A 20,814-nucleotide genomic window follows, 5' to 3' on the forward strand; every position below is an offset into this window, starting at 1 on the left:
ATAGGTAGTACAGGTATGCTAATTAATATAGTTAAAACCCCCAAGAGTTCTGAGAAATGCAAAAATAGGGTAAAAGAATGATTCTGTTTCAAGAGTGAGAACTTTCTACCCTGACATCGTACACATTCTTCATTCTCTTTCTCTCAAGACTACCAACAATCTACTCAGATAATTTTTCTCTCTACACCACACCATCAACATTTCATGTATTAATGTCTTTATATTGTCCAGAGCGTAGATTGTTTTTTATATAAGTAAAAAGTGTATTCTAAGTCTTCTTATGCTATTACTGTCTACCATCATGCAATGAAATACTGCTTTTTATTTGCTTTGTTCTCAAACCCCTCCACACGTAAGCCAGTTTCTTCCGTGTTTGAAGGTCACTCAAATAAACCTATCCATGGTTTAGCTTTTCAAGGAAAAGAAAAGAACCAAGAAGAACATCTACTTCTCTGAATAGATTTTCAGTGATGACACTGGAAGCTGATTACAGCCTATGTACATCAATACTTACAACACTCTCTGGTAGTGTCTGAAGTGTTGTTTTGAGCTGATCAGCTGGAGAAAGGGTATCTGGAAGATACATGGCTCTGGATAAAATAAGCAACGAAGTGGGGATTTCCTGGTTCAGGTGCAGATCTAGCCACTATAAATGCAATACACAGAAAACAGATCTTCAACTTTTGGATATTTTTTTTTTCCCCACAGATGAAGTCAAGCATACACAAAAAAGTAAATACTAATTTTTTTTTTTACCACTACTTATCAGTCAATATCCTAGCACAGGAACTACAGGCTATAAGCAGCTAAGAATTATAGCAATTGCATTGAAATATACGAAGAAGTATTTCAAGAAGTATGAAATTAATATGGAAGTGTTTTGTTTCACATGCGTATTCCTCTAAACCAGGCAACACCAAAAGACAAAGAACTGATCTACTTGGAGGAAAGTTTTTCACAGAGTAATACAAATAATTAAGAAGACAAACTGCCAAAATTGCAAAAATACTTCGGATATGTTTAAGTCTAAGTATCTGTTTGCATCATCATCACAGCCCAGTCAAAAAGCTAGAAACCCACTGCTACTACATACTTACACGGTACACATGACAAAAGCTTATTAAGGAGAAAGCCTGTTTCAGCCAAGCCTTCAATGAGAACAGAAGCAAAATGACTTCTCAGAATCACAACAAAAATCAGAGCTAGCGACTGAAGGTAGGTCTGTGTATTCAGTCTTGCAAAAACCTACCTGTTTAAGCTGTTCCTTGAGACGCTCCTCTGTCACACCAAGAGCTCTCATACCTCGGGCACGACAAGCTGCCTGCAGTTCTTTAACAGTCAGGCTATCAACTCCTTCTTCAGCAATCAGCTGCACAAAGTGGAAAATAAACTTTCTTCAGTTTTGAGCTGTTACGTGTTAATCACCAGCAATGCACACCTGGAAGTCCGTATTTTCACAATGGCCACTAGAGGCTGCTGTGATAACACAAAATAGCCTCCACTTTTTGAACAGTACTGTAGTCTTAACAGCTCTATTATAGTAGTGTCAATCTCCCTCTAAGTTAATATTTCTATCAACTCCCTTACAAACTATAGTTTCAAAGAAATGATTTTATTTGTAACACAATTACTTTCATTACAACTAATGGTAGAAAGGCCAATGCCTAGAAATACACACATATATCCACCCACACTTATTAATCTTATATGTAAAAATCAGTAGCCAGTGCCTATTTAGAATGACTCACTTTGTCATCTGCTTTTATGCTTCTCAACCTCATAGTCAGCTGGAAGCGGAGAAAGTTATTTGTCCCAATTGACTGAAGTTCCAACAATTTACAAAGTGCCACCAATTGAGGCCTGGTTAGATTGTCCAGAGTCAGCTCATCTTCAAACAATTTAGAGAACCTTAAGATCTCCTCATTACTGGGCCTTTCACCGGTTTCCCTGATCTGTAAGAAAAACCAAACACATACAAAACTTTTCAGAGCAAATGTTATTGTTAGGTATTATTTTGAACAATAAAACAATTCTCCTTATTTGTCAAGTATTTTGCATCAATTTTGGGATAGGAAATAGGACACAAGGAAGCCATGAAAGAAATGTAAAAAACCCAAACTTCTTTACTACAAAAGGCAAAAAAGTTGGCGGTGTTGATAGTTTCCAACAACATGGAAGATAAAACTAAAAAAACCTAAGAATTAGGTGCATCTGTATACTAATAAGCAGGTCTATCTGAGCTGGCACTGCCCTAAGATACCTCAAAAAAAAAAATCTGAGTGAATAAGTAGTTGCTACAGAAGTCACACTGGCAAGTATTCTTTCTGGTACCACACTTACTAAACATAAAAGCACATTAAAAGCATCACCCTGTGAAGATAAAGTGAGAAGTACATCCAACAGCAAACATTTTGCAACATTTGTGTCCCTATGAAACACAGGTTTGGACACAGAGCTACCTACATTCTCTCCACAACCATGTTTGTTACAACACTGTTTTGCTTCCAGTTCCTAGCTGTTTTGCGGCACCTCAGTGCAAATGCACTTGAGGTTATTCCAAAGTATAAACCACTATGTGGGAAAGGACTCTGCATCCTTCTTCATGGCAGGTTCTATGTAACTGCTTCTACAAAGGCAAAGTTAAGCTTTTAAGTTATTTGTTGCCAAATGGCACTTCACAGCAATTAAATCCAAATACTGAAAGCAGAAATAACAGTTCAAAGAAGTAGAAAGAAAAATCATTCCCATGTCTCATCAGGTGATAGTAAAACATCATCACCTGTATAAATGATGATTTTTCTATTTTAAGTATACCATCAAGTGCTTATTACTGATATTACTGAATCCAAAATCTACAGAACAATTAAGTACTCCCAGTCAATTAACACCTTCAGTGTAAAAAGTATGCAGATATCCAAAAACCACTCTTCCCAATCCCGCTACCTTTTTTTAAGCCCTGTAAAGAAAACATACACTAAGTGACATCAAGTATAGCCTGAAAAACTAACATTACTTACACAGCCTGACTTATTATGCCTGTTTTACATGCCAACTCAAATCTTTTAGTGAACAGCTAGTGAGTAAAGGAAAAGATTAAAATTTGGAAGACAAGATAGTCTTAAGTCCATTAACCTCCAGGATACTTGTGCAGCAGAGAAACCAACTCAGAAAAAGAAAGGTCAAAGGCCTTGTTGTTCCACTTCACCAGCTCCTTCACTCAAGCGGCCAAAAATGGAACTTCAAAAATCTAGAAGGTATTTTCATCCTTGTTTAAAGCCAAGTTTTGCCAGAGCCAAGCACATGTTTCCCGAGAGTACAAACTGAAACTTTCCAGTACATCACAGCTACAAAGAAACACAGATAAATTCTGGAATTCTGCAGCAAAACATGTTAAGTCTGTAATCAATGGTTCTTGCAGCATCAAATACTTCACTGCAGAAGAAGCTATAAAAGAACAGCAAAAAGATGGGAAATATTTAAGCTGCTTCTTGCTCCAACATTTCTTATCTAGTACAGTGAAATGAGATCAATAAAGTTTGTCTCCATGGCACAAGTGAGAAATATATAGCTGTAAAAAGCACGCCCACACGTAAGAAATGCAGGGTTTGAAACTTCTTTTTAGTCATCAGAGGAACTTGGGACTTCCTCCAGCAAACGTGGAGTGATACATCATTTATTTCCACAGAAAGTAACCGCCAAATGTAAATTCTCATTAGCTGTTCTTTCAGAAGAAAATGAAATGTTCCAAACATGAAGCAGGGCAGCAGCATGTTCCCAGAATCTGCAGCATCACTGCTTCAGCTACTGACTGCTACAACTAACAATTTAAAATTTTCTGCAGATGAAAAAGAACAGAAACACATGATTGCACAGAAGCTTCAAAGTACATGGACTTGGCAAAACTTGCCAATATCATTATCTGAAGTAACCTACACGGCACTATCAACATGATCTTATTACCCCACTCTTTAAAACTTTATTCTCAGCACTGACAAGCAGGAAAAGCTCGAGCTAGCTGGCAGGACTTGTACAGTTCAGGTGTGAAATCCCCAGTCTTATGTGCCTTTTTCTGTGCAAATACATAATGTCCCCGAAGTTGGGGACTACACTGTCACTTTCAACAAAGCACCTGGTGATGGTTGTTGAATTTCTTACTCAGCAGCCCCACAATTAACAGAAATCAGAAGTGTCAGCAGACAGAGATAAATCATATACTGAGAAGACACAAGAAGGTATTTTCCATCTCTCCAGGGAATACCTTACCCTTACCTACATCTTGGTGAAAGGAAACACTGTCAAACCTAAAGGCCATCAACGCAGGAGGCAGATATCCGACATTTAGCCTCTGCGTCAGCAACTGCTTGTGAATACAAAAATTTTGTACCAAACACAGCACTCACAACCTAGCAAAACCCCCAGATCATACCACATTCTAGTCAGTACCTGAAAGGATTTCAGCGGTATAGCAGCCACACATCTAAAAACTGTTTTTATACGCAGATTTGACAAAACAGAAAATTTTACTTTCCGCCCCACTAAGTTTTAATCAGCTAATTAGGAAAGAACTTCTTTCTCCCACTTTTTTACACCCAATGTTCAAAAAAAGGTCAAAAACTACAGGAGTAGTCACGGAGTGCATAATCTTTTTGATGTTAGAATTAACTTATTAACAAAATAAGAGAACGAGAAGCAAATGAGCAGAAATATACTACTTCTAGAATTGGAGAGTAAAAGTACCAGCTAGAATACCAGAGCTAAGAACAGTAAAACTTCAGCACACTGAAATATTATTTGTAAGAAAGAAATCTATCCTAAAAAACCATTACATCCTGCTCCTTCAAATCCAGCAGAATAAAGATATCTGATGATTACCATAGACCAAACAAAACACCAAGCTATTTTTCTGGTAGGAAGAGAAAATACTTTTTTCTTTTTAATTTTTACCTTTTGAAAGAATGTTGAAAAATCTTTTGTAACATTTCCTTTGGCTGCTTTATTTTTTAAGGCCATCTCCTCAATCGTGTCTTGAAGGAATTTAGCCAATTCAAGCTTTACTCTCAATTCTTTCTTCAATCTTTCCTCCTGTTAAAAAATATTTGGTTTTATAAGTTCTTTCCAGAAATAAGCGCACTTAATACCACTTCTTCTGCCCTCAGACAAGTTATGCGGAGTACTTCTGAACTTCTGCTGTAACACACACACCACAAGAGAAGATTCACTCTTACCAAAGATCCCCAAAGCACACTGAAAAATAGGTTGATTAGTTCAAAGCTCCATGAAGCATGAGATGCAATGCCAACAGACTGAAGTGCAGCATGAGTGGCCTCACCTGCTAAAACTAACATGCACCCTCTGAATTAGTAACAAAAAAATACAAACTAACCAATTTGGTTTGGGTAGTTCCCAACTCTCATATCCAGCACATAAATCCTACACTACATCTCACCCAAAGAGGAATTTATCAAAGAACTAGAAATTAATGTGGTTACTTAGATCTAAGATTGATTGTATCTGTGACTGACTGGGAGCTTGCTATGTACAAACCTCATGTAAGTATTTTGTGCTCTGAAAGTGAACCCTTTTTAGGGCTTTTTGGTTTGTTTTTACAAATCTCTGAACAATTGCCAGAAAACTTAACTTAAAACAAAAAAAGTTTGAACAAAACAATGTACCAGAAGCTTTTTAAATATTTAGTGTACCTACAAAAGAGCTTGCATCAAGAATAAGGACTACAAATGTTAAAACAAAGTCTGCCCATTCCAATACAAACTAGAGTAAGAGGATTTCAGAGCTTTCATTTCTGCTTTGTAAGGGTCAGAAAATGGAGATAAGGATAGCGAAAATGACAAGAGAAGTTTACACCCCTTATAGCTAGAGCACCTGCACATATAAAAAGGTAAATCAGGGTGGCACTGTTTCATTATTAGATGTTGACAGCAGGATTATCAAAACAATATAAAGACAAAAGCATTCCCCATATAGCAAAGAAAAATTCCGATTTTTAGAATTTTCCTTATTTATTTCTTTACCAAAGAAAGTTCTAAATTTTTTTAAACGTTACTGGATTATAAATTCAGACCTGCTTACCTTTTTAGACTTTGTCTCAAATGTAGAGGGAAGCATATTAGGGAACAACTTCAGAGCTACTGGAAGCAAAAATTCCATAAATGGGACAACAAGAAAAACTAGGAAAGGGACCAAGCGGAAGAGATCGGCGCATATTCGAAGAAACTAGAAGGGGGAAAAAGAAAAAAGAAAATTATTGACAAGTAAAATTTTATATATTTAAAAAATACTTGATATGATCATCCACATAATCACTTAAGCACACACATATATATATTTGCTACAAAGGAAATTTATAGTAACACAGAAAAAGGATATGACAAAGTCAGTTTTGAGTATCTTTTTCTTCAACTTGCTATATACTACAGAGTGCTAGAGTTTCACCAGTTTTCAACACTATAGAGAGTATTTCAAAAGCCTCACTGTGTCTCAATAGGATTATTGAACAAGTATCTCATTTAAACCTCTTAAAAGCACCTGAAAACAGGAGGTGGTCATTTGTTGTCGTTAAAGCTGCTTAACTTCTTTTATTCATCTTTATTTGTGCTCCACCACTTCTTACATGCATGAGCTACTATGGACTAAGTAATCAAGAATAAAATGAAAGATCCCTCCCCCTCTGCCTTATAACAATTGTAATGTACATTTAAATCCAGGGTAATGAGCCCAGCTTGGTGGATTCCTTTTTTTTAAATCACTGCTTTTCTAGAGCAGTAATCCCCTGAAGCAGGCTGATACATTAGTTACTGAATTTTGAACTGCATAAAATAAATGTCCAATTTCTGTACACCCACAAATGTATATATTAGGCTGTACAGTCTGCAATCAAACCTTTCAGTACTCATTGGAAGCTTAATAACTTGGTTTATATTGGGGAGCGCAGATCTTGCTTCACTCTACCTCATTTAACAAAGCAAATAACTGTTAATGGCAGTAATGTCAGTTCCTAAATCAGAGACTGAAGGTCAGACGTACACTACAGTACACTACTCCCACAGCACTGTCATTCAACATCATGATTTGATAAACACAGCTATGGCTGGCAAACACTGGCAACATAAATGCTATTACACAAGTAAGTGCATGCTTCCCCTCCCATCTCCTCCCCAGAGCTCATGCCAATCCAGGGGAACAGCAGCAACAGCCAGTATAGATTGCATCTTGCTAGGACTCCTTTGCTCGAATACAGAACCAGTAGAACTTTAACCATAATCTTCTTAGCATAAAACCAGCCAAAATATTAAATACAGTTTGAGGAATGCAAAACCTCCACAGATCCAAATTCTGCTGGTTTTTTTTTTTTTGTATATAAAACCCCCTCAGTTTCCAGGAAGGGATGCTTTGGTCCATTGTTTAAAGGCTCAAAGATGTTTTCATTCATTACAACAATAGAAGATAAATGACTACCAGAGAATTCAAAACGATGTAAGAAAGTTTGGAAGGAAATTTTAAGTCAGAAAAACAAGTATATTTTCCCTAAAAAAACCTCAAAAATTTCTATGGAGTGCAATACAGAGTTCTTATTTCTACCTGCTATCTATTTTTAGACAGCGCATGCACGTGTTCATACAAGACAAAATCTATATCTAAGGAAGCAGTTTTACAGCCTGGTTAAGCTAACCTAATGCTAACCTGAGATAACGTATAGAGTCACGAATCCCATTGTGACTGCTAGTGTGCAAGGTACGCCATTGATCCAGCTAAAACTAACCCATAAATACATACACAGAGAAGCAAAAAAGGATGAGTACAAACCAAAAGTGCGGGGGGACGGTGTTGGAAAACCTGATTTGAGCACTGAGCAGGACTGGCTTTTTTCACAGAAGCACTGTCCTGGATCAGCTTACAAAAATCATGAAACTGCACCCTCTGCTAACTCAAGGAGAACAACTTTGCACGGGAGCTTAATACAATGGTGCATGATTAGACACACATTATTTGGCAGCAGAGCATGAAAAACTTGTGACTACTCTCTCTGCTGCTACAGTTCACGTATTCCGCTTTTCGCTCCTCTGCAGCACTTTAGGGTCTGTAAAGCTGATACACTTGCCACAAACTCCACAGTGTTTGCCATCTCACTTCCATGTCTTGAACAGTCCTGCTGTAGGAAGAAGCACTAGAGCAATCAGTTTCTAACAGCCAGTATCATATTTAGCATGTTTTACTTCCTCCTGCCTTCTCTCCTAAGTGTAGACATGCGATCCTGTTAAATCCAAGCCCTAGCAGCAATTGTGCGAGCAGAATTTTGGAACCGACTTCTGGTTTACATAAGCAATAGCTGCCTTGCATTAGCTGTGCTGCAATTGCTTGTTAATGTGGTTAGATTACTTGGATATCTTTCCATTATTGCCTCCAAAGAGGAAGGAAAGGGCAGGCAGAAATAACTCATTTGTCAGTCTGCGTGAAGATAAGATTTCTCTAGGACTGTCAGTTCATATGCAGTTTAATACATTTAAAGCAGTATGTACTTAAAAGAAATTTTTTTTTAAAGTTCAGGAGCAACTTCTGCAAAGAAGTTGTAGCTAATCTGGCATCAAAGTTTTAAGACTTCTTTAAATTAGTCAGTACACTACAATTTCAGGCTGAACTGATTAAAAAAATCAACTGTGTCAAAACAAACTTAAATAAGATTTTAAAAAGCACATGTGAAGAGTTTTGTTCAGCTGTAGGCTGGTTTGCTTTTCACTGACCCTAGGTTCTAAGCCTACAGTGACTCCGTTCATGAGACAGGATGTCCTCTAACTCCCTATAAAGAAAACACAAAACCTAGACCGAGAAAATAACATTACTGTAGTTCTTAAAACTACATCCTCCATGCTGGATTGCATACATACAGACACACACACCCCAATTAGGTCAGAGACAGGCTACATCAATGGAAACACTAATTTATACCTGCACAATAAATTTCTCTTTTGTTTAAAATAAGGTAATTGGTACTGAAATTGCATATCTGCACAAAAAAAAAAAGCATTCAGGACGGTCAAATGCCAGACCACTACATAAATATGAGAAAGACAGCTCTATCATCACTAGATGACGAAACTAAAGGGTAATCAAATAAATAAACCCATCTATTGATGGAATAATGCATGTGTGTCCAAAGATAACCCATTACTTCTAAAGATTCATGCCTTCTACAATACAGTCCTGATCTTTCAGCAGAAATATTTCCATGATCTCCATACTGTTGTTTGTATAATTTCTCAGAATGTGAAACGGGCTGGAAAACCAATGATTCCAGTCTTACCCTCTGGAGGATTTCTGATTCTGTTTTAAAGCATGAATTAATTTGTCTCACTTGGTTTTCCCAGTTTTTCAAAGCTCTCAGTAAGCCAGCACAAGCCAGAACCACTACTTCAAGCAGGCCTGCAGTCCTCATTCCCCCCCTATCCTCAGTTACTCTTTCCTGGCACTACATAATCCCCTCTCTTATGTCAGCACAGACTGTTATATTTATTGCTGAGCAACATTTCGGCTGCATCAGCTGCCAAACATGCTCTTGCACCAGCATAAAGAAGTGGGCAAAAATAAGTAGCATGAAGATGCTAAGACCACACACCATCACCCAGTGCTGCTGTAGAAAGAGACCAAATGTAAGCACAGATGAAAACTGCTACACGTGCACTTAATTTTTGCTATTTGTCTAACCTTGCACATTTAGGAAAAGAACTTTTGCATGCTGCATTAATATATGATGGGTTTTAATTACACATGAAAATGTTCATTTCTGTATGAAATTTTATTGAAAATTAAAACCATGAGGAAATATTAATATTTTTGATCATGTAACCAAATTTTTGAAGGCAGAGATGTGACCCTAACACACTGTGTGTACAGTGTGCAAACTGCAAAGAACCAGACATGATTGCAAGCAGCACTTTTCACTGCTGCTGCCAGAGTACATACAACTTGTCACTCTCCAACATTTCTTCCAGCACATTTTTCCCTTAGCAACAGCTGAAATGCCTCTTTTTTTCCCCTTCCAGAGATGGGAATACGGACCTGAATATTTTATCTGTATAAACTACTTAAACACCTTGTCTTTAAAAGAGTAAAATGAAAACTATTAAATCAGCATGTTTGATATTTTGCTAATGCACTGTTAAAGTTGAATACTAATGCATTCTTAAAAAAACAAAAACATTTTTAATCTATACCAGTTTTAAAACAGCTTATTATTATGCAGTCTTTCCATATATGAACTCACATCAGATGTTTTTAAATATTCATATCTTTTAGTTCTAGTTGAATAAGCATATTTACTTCATAGACAAACTGAAATTACTATTTAAACGCATGTATATTACCATAATTTGAAAGCACCCTCATTTTGCACTCCAGATTTCATCTTTATTCCCTCTTCCCTTTTCTTTAAAATTATCAGTTGCATTTTTACATGCCATAAAGAGAAACAAAAGTATAAAACAAAAACTTTCCTCAGATTATCTTCTTTCGATTAAAGTTATCTCACAAATATATTTATAACTGAGAGAGTAGTAATATCTGGTTATCAATCATACATTTCAGCCTGCAGATTTTCTTCCGTTTAAAAAAAAAAAATCTTAAAAAAAACCACAACAGAATTAGCACAAACCCAACCTTTACTGGAAGTGCCTTCCCTCTGTTTTCCCAGCTGGAGTGAAAAAGCAGAGAAAGTGACCATGTACACACATGCAGCACATGGATGGGAACTTGAGAACAAACCACAACTTTTGTCCACAAGACAAAATAGAAGAAACCTCTGCTGTTCCAGCTAGAAAATACCAAAATTATCGTTAATAATGGGGAACAAAACTAAAATGTTTTGGAGTCAAATCCAAAATTTTTAGTGTCCACATTGGGAGGAGGAGGGAAAGACACCCAGCTATTTTAATTCTAGGAACAGAAGAAATCAGAAAGAACCAATTCAGTTCAAATAAAATGGAGCAATCCCCGAGAATACTCAAATGGAATTGGTATTTACTCGGTACCTGTCTCCGTTCACGACGAGACAAAGTGTTTCCATGAAGTACTCGCCAGAGCATCCTTGCAGCTATTTTTGTGTCAATCCACAGTAATCGAAAACCATGGTAATAGTGCTTCAGTTCGTCCACAATCCTCTGTCCAAGAGATTTTTTTACAACTTCTACTTCTGTTGGACTATACACAGGACCGCCTTCTTCCAACTTCTTGTTTTTGTCCTTTAAGGACTTCAGTGACTTTTCAACTATGGAGTCATCTTGCAGGGGACATGAAGAATGCCACCATCTCACTGGAAGGTACTGGGGACCTAAAACACCCACGGTTGCTAGTGGCGTCCATGAGCCAGAAGAGCTCGCAAGAGTAAAGTGTATTTGTTCAGATCCTTTAGTCCAACAACAGTAGCGATCTTTTGTGGAGTATGCGTAAACAGGAGGGACACTAGTGCAATATTTAAAGTGGACAGTCCTTCAGAAGAAAAAAGCATTCAAGAATTAGCAATAGATCATAAGCTATGTAATATATTTATATATATTTGTATAGCTATATAAATTTATGTGTTTATAAAATGCATCATTTGAGAAATATGTGCTGCATAGTTAAGAAAAAAACCCAAACCTGTGACTCTCAAGATCACGATGTCTATACCTGAAAAGAACCTTTCACTGTACTTCGTGACAAAGAATAACCTGCAGGGAATTTTCCATTGAACAACTTTGAAAAGGTAGCTTATTTTACTCCAATTACATAAAGAGTAGTAATCAGAAGGGCTTTCCGTTTAGAAACCTACATTTGAAAAACATCCATGTAAATCCACAATTAACATAAAGCCCATCTATTACTTCTCCTGTCTGAACAAAATACTTGAGAAAACAATACAAGTTGTAGACTTGGGATAGGTCCTGAGTTAGAAGAAGATAATTAGTATAAAGAGAAAGCCAATTTCATTAAAGTTCATCTTTTACTGTCTCCATGCATCTAGCTTTCCTTTTTCAGCAGAAACTTTACACACAAGCTTCCATCATGTGAGCTGGGGCACACAGAACCAACACTCTTCTACCTTATTCAGAATTTTGTTCTTTTTCTTCAATTAAATGTAAATTGAAGTTAGAAGGGCAGCATTCCTGAAACATCCCAAACACTCATTATACACAGAGAAGAACTACTCGTTATAATAGGATCGTACATATTTTTATAAAAGTATAAGACAAACTTAAGATAGTAGATAAAATATTTTATATAAATTGGTTCCATTAGGCCCTTGTACTACCAGAACAAAATCAGAACATGTATTTGTCTTCAGTCAATGAACAGAAAATAGGTGCAAGTGGCTCTACAGTTCTGAGTAACACTTTAAGGAGGGGGAAAAAAAAAGTTTATTGAACACTTATAAGTATTAGCCTCACTCAATTTTAAGTCAGATGTACTTTATAAACTTAATTACCACATACATCCAATGAATTTTAAATTACTTTAATGGTTTTATCCCTTTGATGTTATTCAAATACAGCTTTGTACAAAAAAAAAAAAGACTAAATTATTAGTTTTTAAAGACACATGATTATGTTCTAGCTTAAACTAAAATTTTAAACATCTGACCTTTTACTGGTCAAATGACTGCTGAAACATACACAGCTGCACAAAACATTTTCTTGATTATCTAGAAAACTACACACTTGCACAGATATTAACTCATGAGAATTATGGTTCCTTTAAGAAAATAAAGTACTTATTCAAAACCAGATTAAAATACTTGCATAAATCAACCCATCCTGACTCTATTTCCCAAAAGCAGAGCTCCAGGCCTACAGACCAAGTTCCACCTACATACATCTACATTCCTTTGCATGCAGAGAGGAAGGAAACTCTGCCAGCAGAGCTGGTTCTGAATCTGCAGGGAAAAAAAATTCACAAGAAATGTGCCCCTTTGAACCAGCAGGATGTCAGACATAGAATTCCTATCCAAAACTGTCTTCAGTACTTGTATCATCAGAGTGCCTTGCTTTTGGATCTGAGTCACATGGGGTGCGAGCACTAGTCTGTTTTATTCTGAACGGCAACATTATATTAACAGCAGGTTATGGTAAAAAAAAAAACCAAACAAACAACTACTCAAAAGGATAACAAGAATTTCTGTCCCAATACTCTGCTACTCATTTAACAGACTTAAAACTGTAAGTTTCCATTTTTCCAAGAGGAAGGCCCCATATAACAAACTACTAAAAGCCAAACACAGATTTTAAAATGGTTTATGTATTAAATAAATATTTATGTATTAAAAAACCTCTTATAACTAGTTATACAGTAAGTGATATAGATCTAACATGACTAAAAAAGAAAGGAATTACTTTGTTCCATATCAGCTGGTTGTGTCTAGAGACACATCCTTATGTTAAAATGGAAACTTAGGATATTGAAGAGTAGTCACTGTTTCCTGTGCAGTTAAACTGTAAATAAAGAGTACATATTTTAACATATTTAAGGAAAGGCATCAGAAAATTCATATCTACAAGTATGCCTTGTGAGCCAAGTCAGGAACACAGAATGGATTCTGCCAACATCCAACTCCTTAAGTTCTATCACAGCAGACAGCGGCTGGATTCGTTTTCAGAAGATGACACCATCTCCTAGGAGAGCCTCACCCAAGGCTGTAACATAGAGTAAACGACTTTGGTTTAATAACAAGTGTCAATTATGTTTTTCAAACCAGCTTTGACTGAACGTTTACTCTATGGAACTCCACAAAGTATGCAAGAAGCTCATGATATCCCATGATGTCACCTGGAATCACTCAAGTACAGGATTAATATTATATTGCTTTCACATCGTAAGTGAAACAAAAAGGGAGGAAGTGGGTGAAAAAAGGAAGATCTCACTTTCCTTCTCCCACACACAACCAAGCAGGTTCCTCTGATGTGTCAATAACACAAGCTGAAGCTAATATTTTCACACTTTGTCTAGAAGATTTAAACCTACATTCTATGCTAACTGATGGCTTTGTGCAGTTCTGAGTTTAGGAAAAAAAGTTCATATTTACTCACATTTTGTTTGCCAGCCTCAGGGATGTACAGCTAAGACACGCCCGATCTCCCAAATTACCTAGAAAAATATGAATAATTAGCATTAATTCTGAAATTCAGTAAGGCATTTATCCATACAGCGAATCGTACACAAATAGGTGATTTAAAAGACCAACCTTAACTTAGGAAGGGCTACTACTGAAAGCACAAAAAAGATGCTTAATAACAACTGGACTTCCTTGTGATGTGCTGTTTGTAAGCACATTCACACTTTGGATGACTGTGCCTCACAAACACCCATGACTGAAATTTTTTTTTGCTTTGACAATAACCATGTGAAGTACTGAAGCCCGAATACCTCATCCTATTCTAACACAAGTCCAGGCACATGCCTTGTTCTTATTTCTCTCACTCTATAATCCCATTTTGCAGGATAAAAGGCTGACATCTCTGTAAGCGTTCAAGCAAACTGTCCACGCATAGAGTCGAACTCTGTGGACACGTGAGGTACTGCTTGCACTTGTTCAATTGCTTGAATACATGTTTCCAAGTCCCTCAGACAAGCAACTACATTGCAGGAAAACTTGCACTCCATGACAACACAATATTAGAAGAGCCAAATGGAGCACTTGGCAAGTGTGTAGGATCAAAATCATGGGTGGGTGGGTTTTTTAGGTTGTGGGTTTTTTTGGTTTGGTTTGGGGTTTTTTGTGGGTTTTTGTTTTTTTCTTAGGCAGGACAACAAACGAAGTGTGAGTGTGAACCTAAACACACTCCACTAGGGAGATGGAACCACAACACTGTTTCAAGACATTGCTGTCCATTTTGATTAGCACCATATAAAAATAGCTCTACCCCTGGACCTCACTGCAAAGGATACAAATCGTCCTGAAGGCCAAGAGACTGATCCAAGACGTAGGAAAGGTTAGCTTTCCAGCCCACAGCGGGTTCTCCGAAATGAATTTTATTTGAAACATTAATTCAGAATCAGTCCTAATAATAACTAATAAAGTCCACAAGGAGGATTGACACCTATACAGTCATCCTCTATCCAGGTACAGAGACAAGCACCATCAAATGATAAGTTAAACTCAGTTCACATGCTTCAGAAAAGGGCCATGCTTGAAAGCCTTCCAACCACCCAATACTATGGGAGCACCATCAACTACATAAAATGCTACCTAGTGGCTGTACACAGTCTACAATCACTGAAAATCATCCCCAAGCCCACTCAAAAAGAATCAATCTCCCTAAAAAAGAGTGAAAAAAGTTTGTATTGATACCTAACTGTAACCACCAAACTGCTAGCTAATACCAACTGCAGAAAGACTCCTGGACAGAAGAAAGGAAGAGCACACGAGCAAGTCTGCAAATGCCTCTACTGGTTTTGGCCAACCTTTTCAGAATTTACTGTAACCAAAATAAAAATTAAAGACTGAAGTAGTTATGCTATGGTTTGTTTCACCCATCTGGAACCTACTATTTCTGGTCAATCCTAAGAGACAGCTGGGTATAAAGGTCATTTTAGAGGTTAGTGATCAACTTTTCCATCATCAAAGCTAAGATGTAACCTAAGCTAAGATATAGCCTATGACAGAACCTGAAAGAGACAGTTGTACCTGAGAAAACACAGCACTCAAAGCTGATCACCAAAAGCCTTCTCCAAAATACCTGAATTATTAGAGGAAAAGAGATACCTCCAAAATCATGGGGGGCAATCAGAAGGTATGGAAAGGGGGAGGAAGGGAAAAAAAAAAGATGTTAACTTATCAAAGAAAAATCTCAGTAATCAAGTCATGTCCCATGCTAAATGGGCTTTGATGTCATTACGGCAAAAGCTATGGCACTGTGAAGTCAAAGGAAAAGCATTTGCCCATCTCAAGCTGTATCAAACTCTTATCAACACTCGCTGCCACAGCAAGTAGAGCCAGGGGCAAAACTCTCCTTCTGGATAAAAAAAAAAAAAATCAAAGCCCTGAGAATCTGTGAAGGCATTCTCATACTCTCCAATATTTACAGAAAAATCAGTAGCTGAATTTCTTGACCCAAGAGTCAAGCCATCTTGGAAGGATAGCCCTGACTTTAAGGAAAAGCTGAGCAAAGCAGAGAAGTACTTAGTGTCTTGTGGGGTAGGTCACAGCATGGTAATCTGTTCTTCTCACCTGAGTGCCAGGAAGCACACAAACCCTGTGTGCCAAAAATGAGAGTCCTACCAGTAGAAGACATTACCTGCTACGGATAGGTGCCCCTAGGACAAAGAAGGATGATCTGGGGATCAAAACTGGCTTGGAGTTTCTTAGCTAAAATTCCATAACAGCAGGACACTTTCACTTTGCTTATCTTTATTATTTTTCCAGCCAGACTCATTAATGCTAAGGAAGGGGCCAAAGAACAAAATTCCAAGGTTATCACAAGAAAACATGCTGACTCAAACACTTCTTGTCATCCAGCCATTCAGGCTGTGAATGGGCACACAGAAACATCATTTCACCAAAAGATTCTGTAAATAACTGTTAACTTCAACTGTTGTCTGAATTTACAATAGACACTCTTTATGTTTTGCAGTGTCTGTTTTAACGATGTATCCAAGAGCAAGCCACCCCTGAAATAAAATACATACTTTCTTCGGAAAGGAGCAAACTCCATATTCCTTGCTTCTAGGATAATACAGACATCCAGAAGTGTCTGAACAAGGTGAATGTAGCTTACCATACTCAGCACTGTTCATTTAAGAAACCTCCTTCAGGATTACCTGGTTTGGAAGTAAGAAAGGTGGTAGTGCCAGAAAAGCTATACGTTAACATATTCCTCATGGAAAAGAGGTAATGAGAAGCTTTATTTTTAAATTTAATGAAACTTCAAAACCAAAATTTTAAATGTAGACTAGCTGTGGACTGTTAATATGTTTAGATTTTTTTAAAAAGAAAAGGCTAACATGAAGTAAGTCCCTACAGAAGTATAAGCTTGCAGTACTTAACAGCTTGATCTTTACGGGAAGAACATTTAGGATTCTTAGAAGCACTTAGCTTTAAATTAATCTTAGACTACTTACACGTAAAGTAAAGAAGATGAGCTAAGTAAAGCAAAACACTATACGAAAAATTACACCATAGAATAATGTGTTAATAATAGATTAACACTCCAATTAAAAGCATTAATTATATCATAAGCCTAGTGCATCACAGCACACAAGTTATTTGATTCCATCACAGTATTTCAGCAAATGATAATTTTCATGTGGGGTGGGATTATAACATGCAAAACTGTAGCAATAATTAGCATTTCTTCTTATGCTGTGCCACAAGAAGAATCAAAGCTCCCATCTAATTCGAAGGTGTGTTTCTTCCCTGTTTTATATAAACTGGATGGCTAAAACACCCAGATTTTTGTTCAGGTCACTGAACTCAACCTAAATAAAGTTCAACCTAAATAAATACCTTTACAACAGTAGCTAAAAAAACATCAGCTAGAACAAGGTGCCACAATTGAGTTAATACTGGCAACCAAGAAGACAGCTTGTTTATCAAAATGAACAAGCATCCATATGGTTGATCAGGTTTGCCAGAACCTGAATGTGCAGATACCCTGCTCTCACTGACAGCACTTCAGTGACAAGTCAGGGCTCAATGTCAGTGACAAACCGCTGCCTGTGAAGCTTTCACTCACTCCTCGCTGCCATTCCCTGCCATTCCAACTCACGGATGTAAAAAGCAACCACAGGACTCATGTACGTCACAAGTTATCAGCTGTCTCATGTCATTAAACCCCGCCGCCCAAAGATATTTAAACTGCCAAGTTATCTTGATTATTAATGGAAACAGTTTCACACGCTGCATTTCCTTTTTATTTTCTCAAGCTTCCAAAGCCACCTGGAAAGAGGCAAATTCACATTTCCTTCCTAATATTGCCTAGGAAAATAACCTCATGTACTTTCTCAAAGGGTACTGAGAAGCATATAACTAGTGACAATGCTTCACGGCCAAGCTATTCTGAGAACAAGGCAGGCAGGACTGAAACGTGCTAACTTACTCCTGTACTTTAATAAAAAGCACCGGTTTTTTCTTCCTGAGCCAGCTGGCATTTAAGAGACGCGTGTGCCCTGACTGCCTTTAGCGGAAGCCGCCCCCTCAGGGAAGCAGAGGCGAGGAGACGAGCCGCCCCCCGGCCGCAGCAGCCGGGAGGAGCAGCGGGAGGCGGCCGAGGGGAAGCGCCGTGCCCACCCCGGCGTTGCTGACGCCGGCTCCGGAGGACGCAACGGCGGGGACTCAGCCGGGGCCCCGCCGCGGCTCTTCCCTCCCACAACGACCTCTCCGCCCACACCGGGAGCCCCCAGACGGCGCCGCCGCCGCCCTCCCTCCCTTCCCCCTCCCCGCTGGGCCTCCGGCGCCGCCGGCAGCACAGGCCTCACGGGCCGGGCGGCGGCGCAGCCGCACCGCACCCCAGGGCCGGGCTGGGCCAGGCCGTCCTTCCCTCCCCGCCGCCGGAGCCGCCCGACGGCCCGCGGGGAGCCTCACCCGGCCGGGGCTGGCGGCGCAGCGCTCGGGGCAGGCGGCAGGCCCGCCGGCCGCAGGTCTGTAGCAGCATGGACGCCATCTTGGCGCTCTCGCGCGGCTGGGCGGCGGCGGCGGGCTAGCGGTGAGGGGCTGATGGCCTGCTCATGTCCCGCCGCCCCGGCCCCGCGCCGCGATCCCCACACGCCCAGGAGCGCCGAGCCACGACCGCCGGCTGCCTTTGCATAGCACCGCCCCGCGCAGCGGGGCACGCCGGGAAGTGTAGTCCTTGGGGGGCGCACGGTAAGCCGCCCGCGGGAGCGGGGCGCGCCGCATGCCGGGACCTGCAGTCCGAGATGGAGCATAGTGACGAGATGGAGGGGCTGGGGGGGCGTGGTGCATGCTGGGAGATGTAGTCCTTCCTCGGGCACGCCGACCGCACAAGCGTTTCCCTTCTACGGCAGCCGGAGGAGGAGGGTGGCGGGTGGGCAGGTTCCCAGGGTCCGGAGGCAGCGTGGGGCTTGTTTACCCAAGGGGACCGTGGAAAGGGCGCGCGGCGGGGCCGTGGCGAATCCCCGCGCTACCGGGAAGGTCACGCAGGCCTTGTGCGCTGAGGGAGCGCTGCCCAGGGGGAGGGCGCTGGGACCGCACGAAGCCGTCCTGGCGTTTGAGGCCAGTGCGGCCAACGAGCACGTAACCGCAGCCCTAGGCACAGTACACCGGCCCCAAACCGAGTGTGCAACGACGTTCTCTCGCGTTTGAGGCCAAAATCCGGCATTTGTGCTGGTGCTAAGTACTGCTGAGCAGCGGTTGTTTTGCTGCATGTGCCGGTATTGCTAGTGGATCTCGGGATGTGACAGAAAAAAATGTCTGTCTTGTGGAGCTAAGATATTTTTGATAATAGTAGGTAAAGTAGTGCATTGACAAATGTGCTTCGATAGTGCTGGTTAATAGTTCGGCTGCAGGTAGCACATTATTCTTCAAATATCAGTCTACTCCTGAGCAGCGTTAGGATCTTTAATCAAATATTTCTGTACTCGGTTAATACAGTATTAAATAGTGTCATTAATTTGGCTTAGTTTTTAATTGTATAGACAGCTGCAGGGAATAACCAGGATCAAACTGCAGAAATTATAATTTACTCTGAGAACAGGGAAATTTTAAAAAACTATGGATATGAGGTTTGGGTGTTAATGCCTTCCTTTTTGTTCTAAAAAGTGGGGGAAAGCTGCTGGAACTGCCTTTCAACAAGATGGCTGACACCCTCTGACAACAAGATGGCTGCCTCAAGGACAGGGCTCAAAAGTGGCAAGGATACCGTGGTTTCATACCTCCTGTATTTCACAGGTTATTTATAATGCCAGGCATTTGTTCACCTATACACCCACCTAAGCCCCAAAAATAATAGGTGCTATTTAACTTTATATGTAAAGGGTAGCAGAAGCTTCAGGTTTGACCCAAAACGTGACTGAAACAATGTCTCATAGCAGGAAAAAGCAAATGTGGCTGCAGTCATCCTTCCATGCTTGAGACTTGGCAAATGCTGGAAATTAATTAGTAACATTTTAAAGTTCTTTTATGTATTTAAAGAAATCCTCAAGGCTTCTCCAAAGTGTGAAAAATTCAGATTAAATTTATACTATTTATAATTTTAATTCAAAAGCATAGAGGAAGATGGACTATTCAATTGACTAGATCTTAAAAAAAATCAAGTCACGCTTTTCTCGCATCTTTCAACTGTGTTGGCTACAGAAACACTAGTGTTGTTTAAATATAGTGATTATTTTAAAATTAATTTGTATTATTCTTTAGGTACTTATTATTAGAGCTACTTTTAAAATGTTAGGCTTCCAAATGCATTGCAAGATTTTTAGCCAGCTGTGTTTGCTTTATGAGTATTTAAATATGTCATGCATTTAAACAGTTAAAATTATTTTAAAATTGCAACTTAACAATAGCGCTTTATGTTAATATGGCAGTCTTAAAAAGAGCAAACAACAACAACAAAAAACATCTTCCCAATCTCCCCATTTCTCTCACTAGACTGGGTTTGTAGCCTTCTCTTGTTATTCTTTTTTCTTTCTGGTTGGCTGATAACAAAACCAAATTAAATGGGGCAACTAATGGCAGTTCCTCTAACAAAGGTGCTTAATTATGTAGAAACATTATATGAAGCCTATACAAGAAGAATAATATGCTCTGAAGTCATTAAACTATTGACAAGAGATTTCAGACAGCAAACAGATGATTACAGAGGTCTCAATACGTTAATGCAG

General features: G+C 39.2%; 1 protein-coding gene across 2 annotated transcripts in view; it reads right to left on the reverse strand.

Annotated features, from left to right (window-relative positions):
• Positions 1-18,792, reverse strand: part of LETM1 (leucine zipper and EF-hand containing transmembrane protein 1) — a 33,996-nt gene extending 15,204 nt beyond the window's left edge. Inside the window, exons 1-8 of one of the 2 annotated variants that reach the window (XM_064448967.1) lie at positions 18,563-18,792; positions 14,070-14,127; positions 11,040-11,496; positions 6,088-6,231; positions 4,945-5,082; positions 1,749-1,952; positions 1,250-1,369; positions 515-646 (exon numbers count right to left, since the gene is read on the reverse strand). In XM_064448967.1, coding sequence (XP_064305037.1) covers positions 515-646; positions 1,250-1,369; positions 1,749-1,952; positions 4,945-5,082; positions 6,088-6,231; positions 11,040-11,496; positions 14,070-14,127; positions 18,563-18,641 — 1,332 coding nt within the window. In that variant the 5' untranslated portion in view covers positions 18,642-18,792. The remainder of the gene's footprint in view (positions 1-514; positions 647-1,249; positions 1,370-1,748; positions 1,953-4,944; positions 5,083-6,087; positions 6,232-11,039; positions 11,497-14,069; positions 14,128-18,562) is intronic. The other variant, XM_064448968.1, reaches the window with a different exon arrangement.
• Between the last annotated feature and the right edge of the window lie 2,022 nt (positions 18,793-20,814).

Source organism: Phalacrocorax carbo, chromosome 4 (genome assembly GCF_963921805.1).
Source record: "Phalacrocorax carbo chromosome 4, bPhaCar2.1, whole genome shotgun sequence".
In the NCBI taxonomy this organism is placed as follows: Eukaryota; Metazoa; Chordata; class Aves; order Suliformes; family Phalacrocoracidae; genus Phalacrocorax; species Phalacrocorax carbo.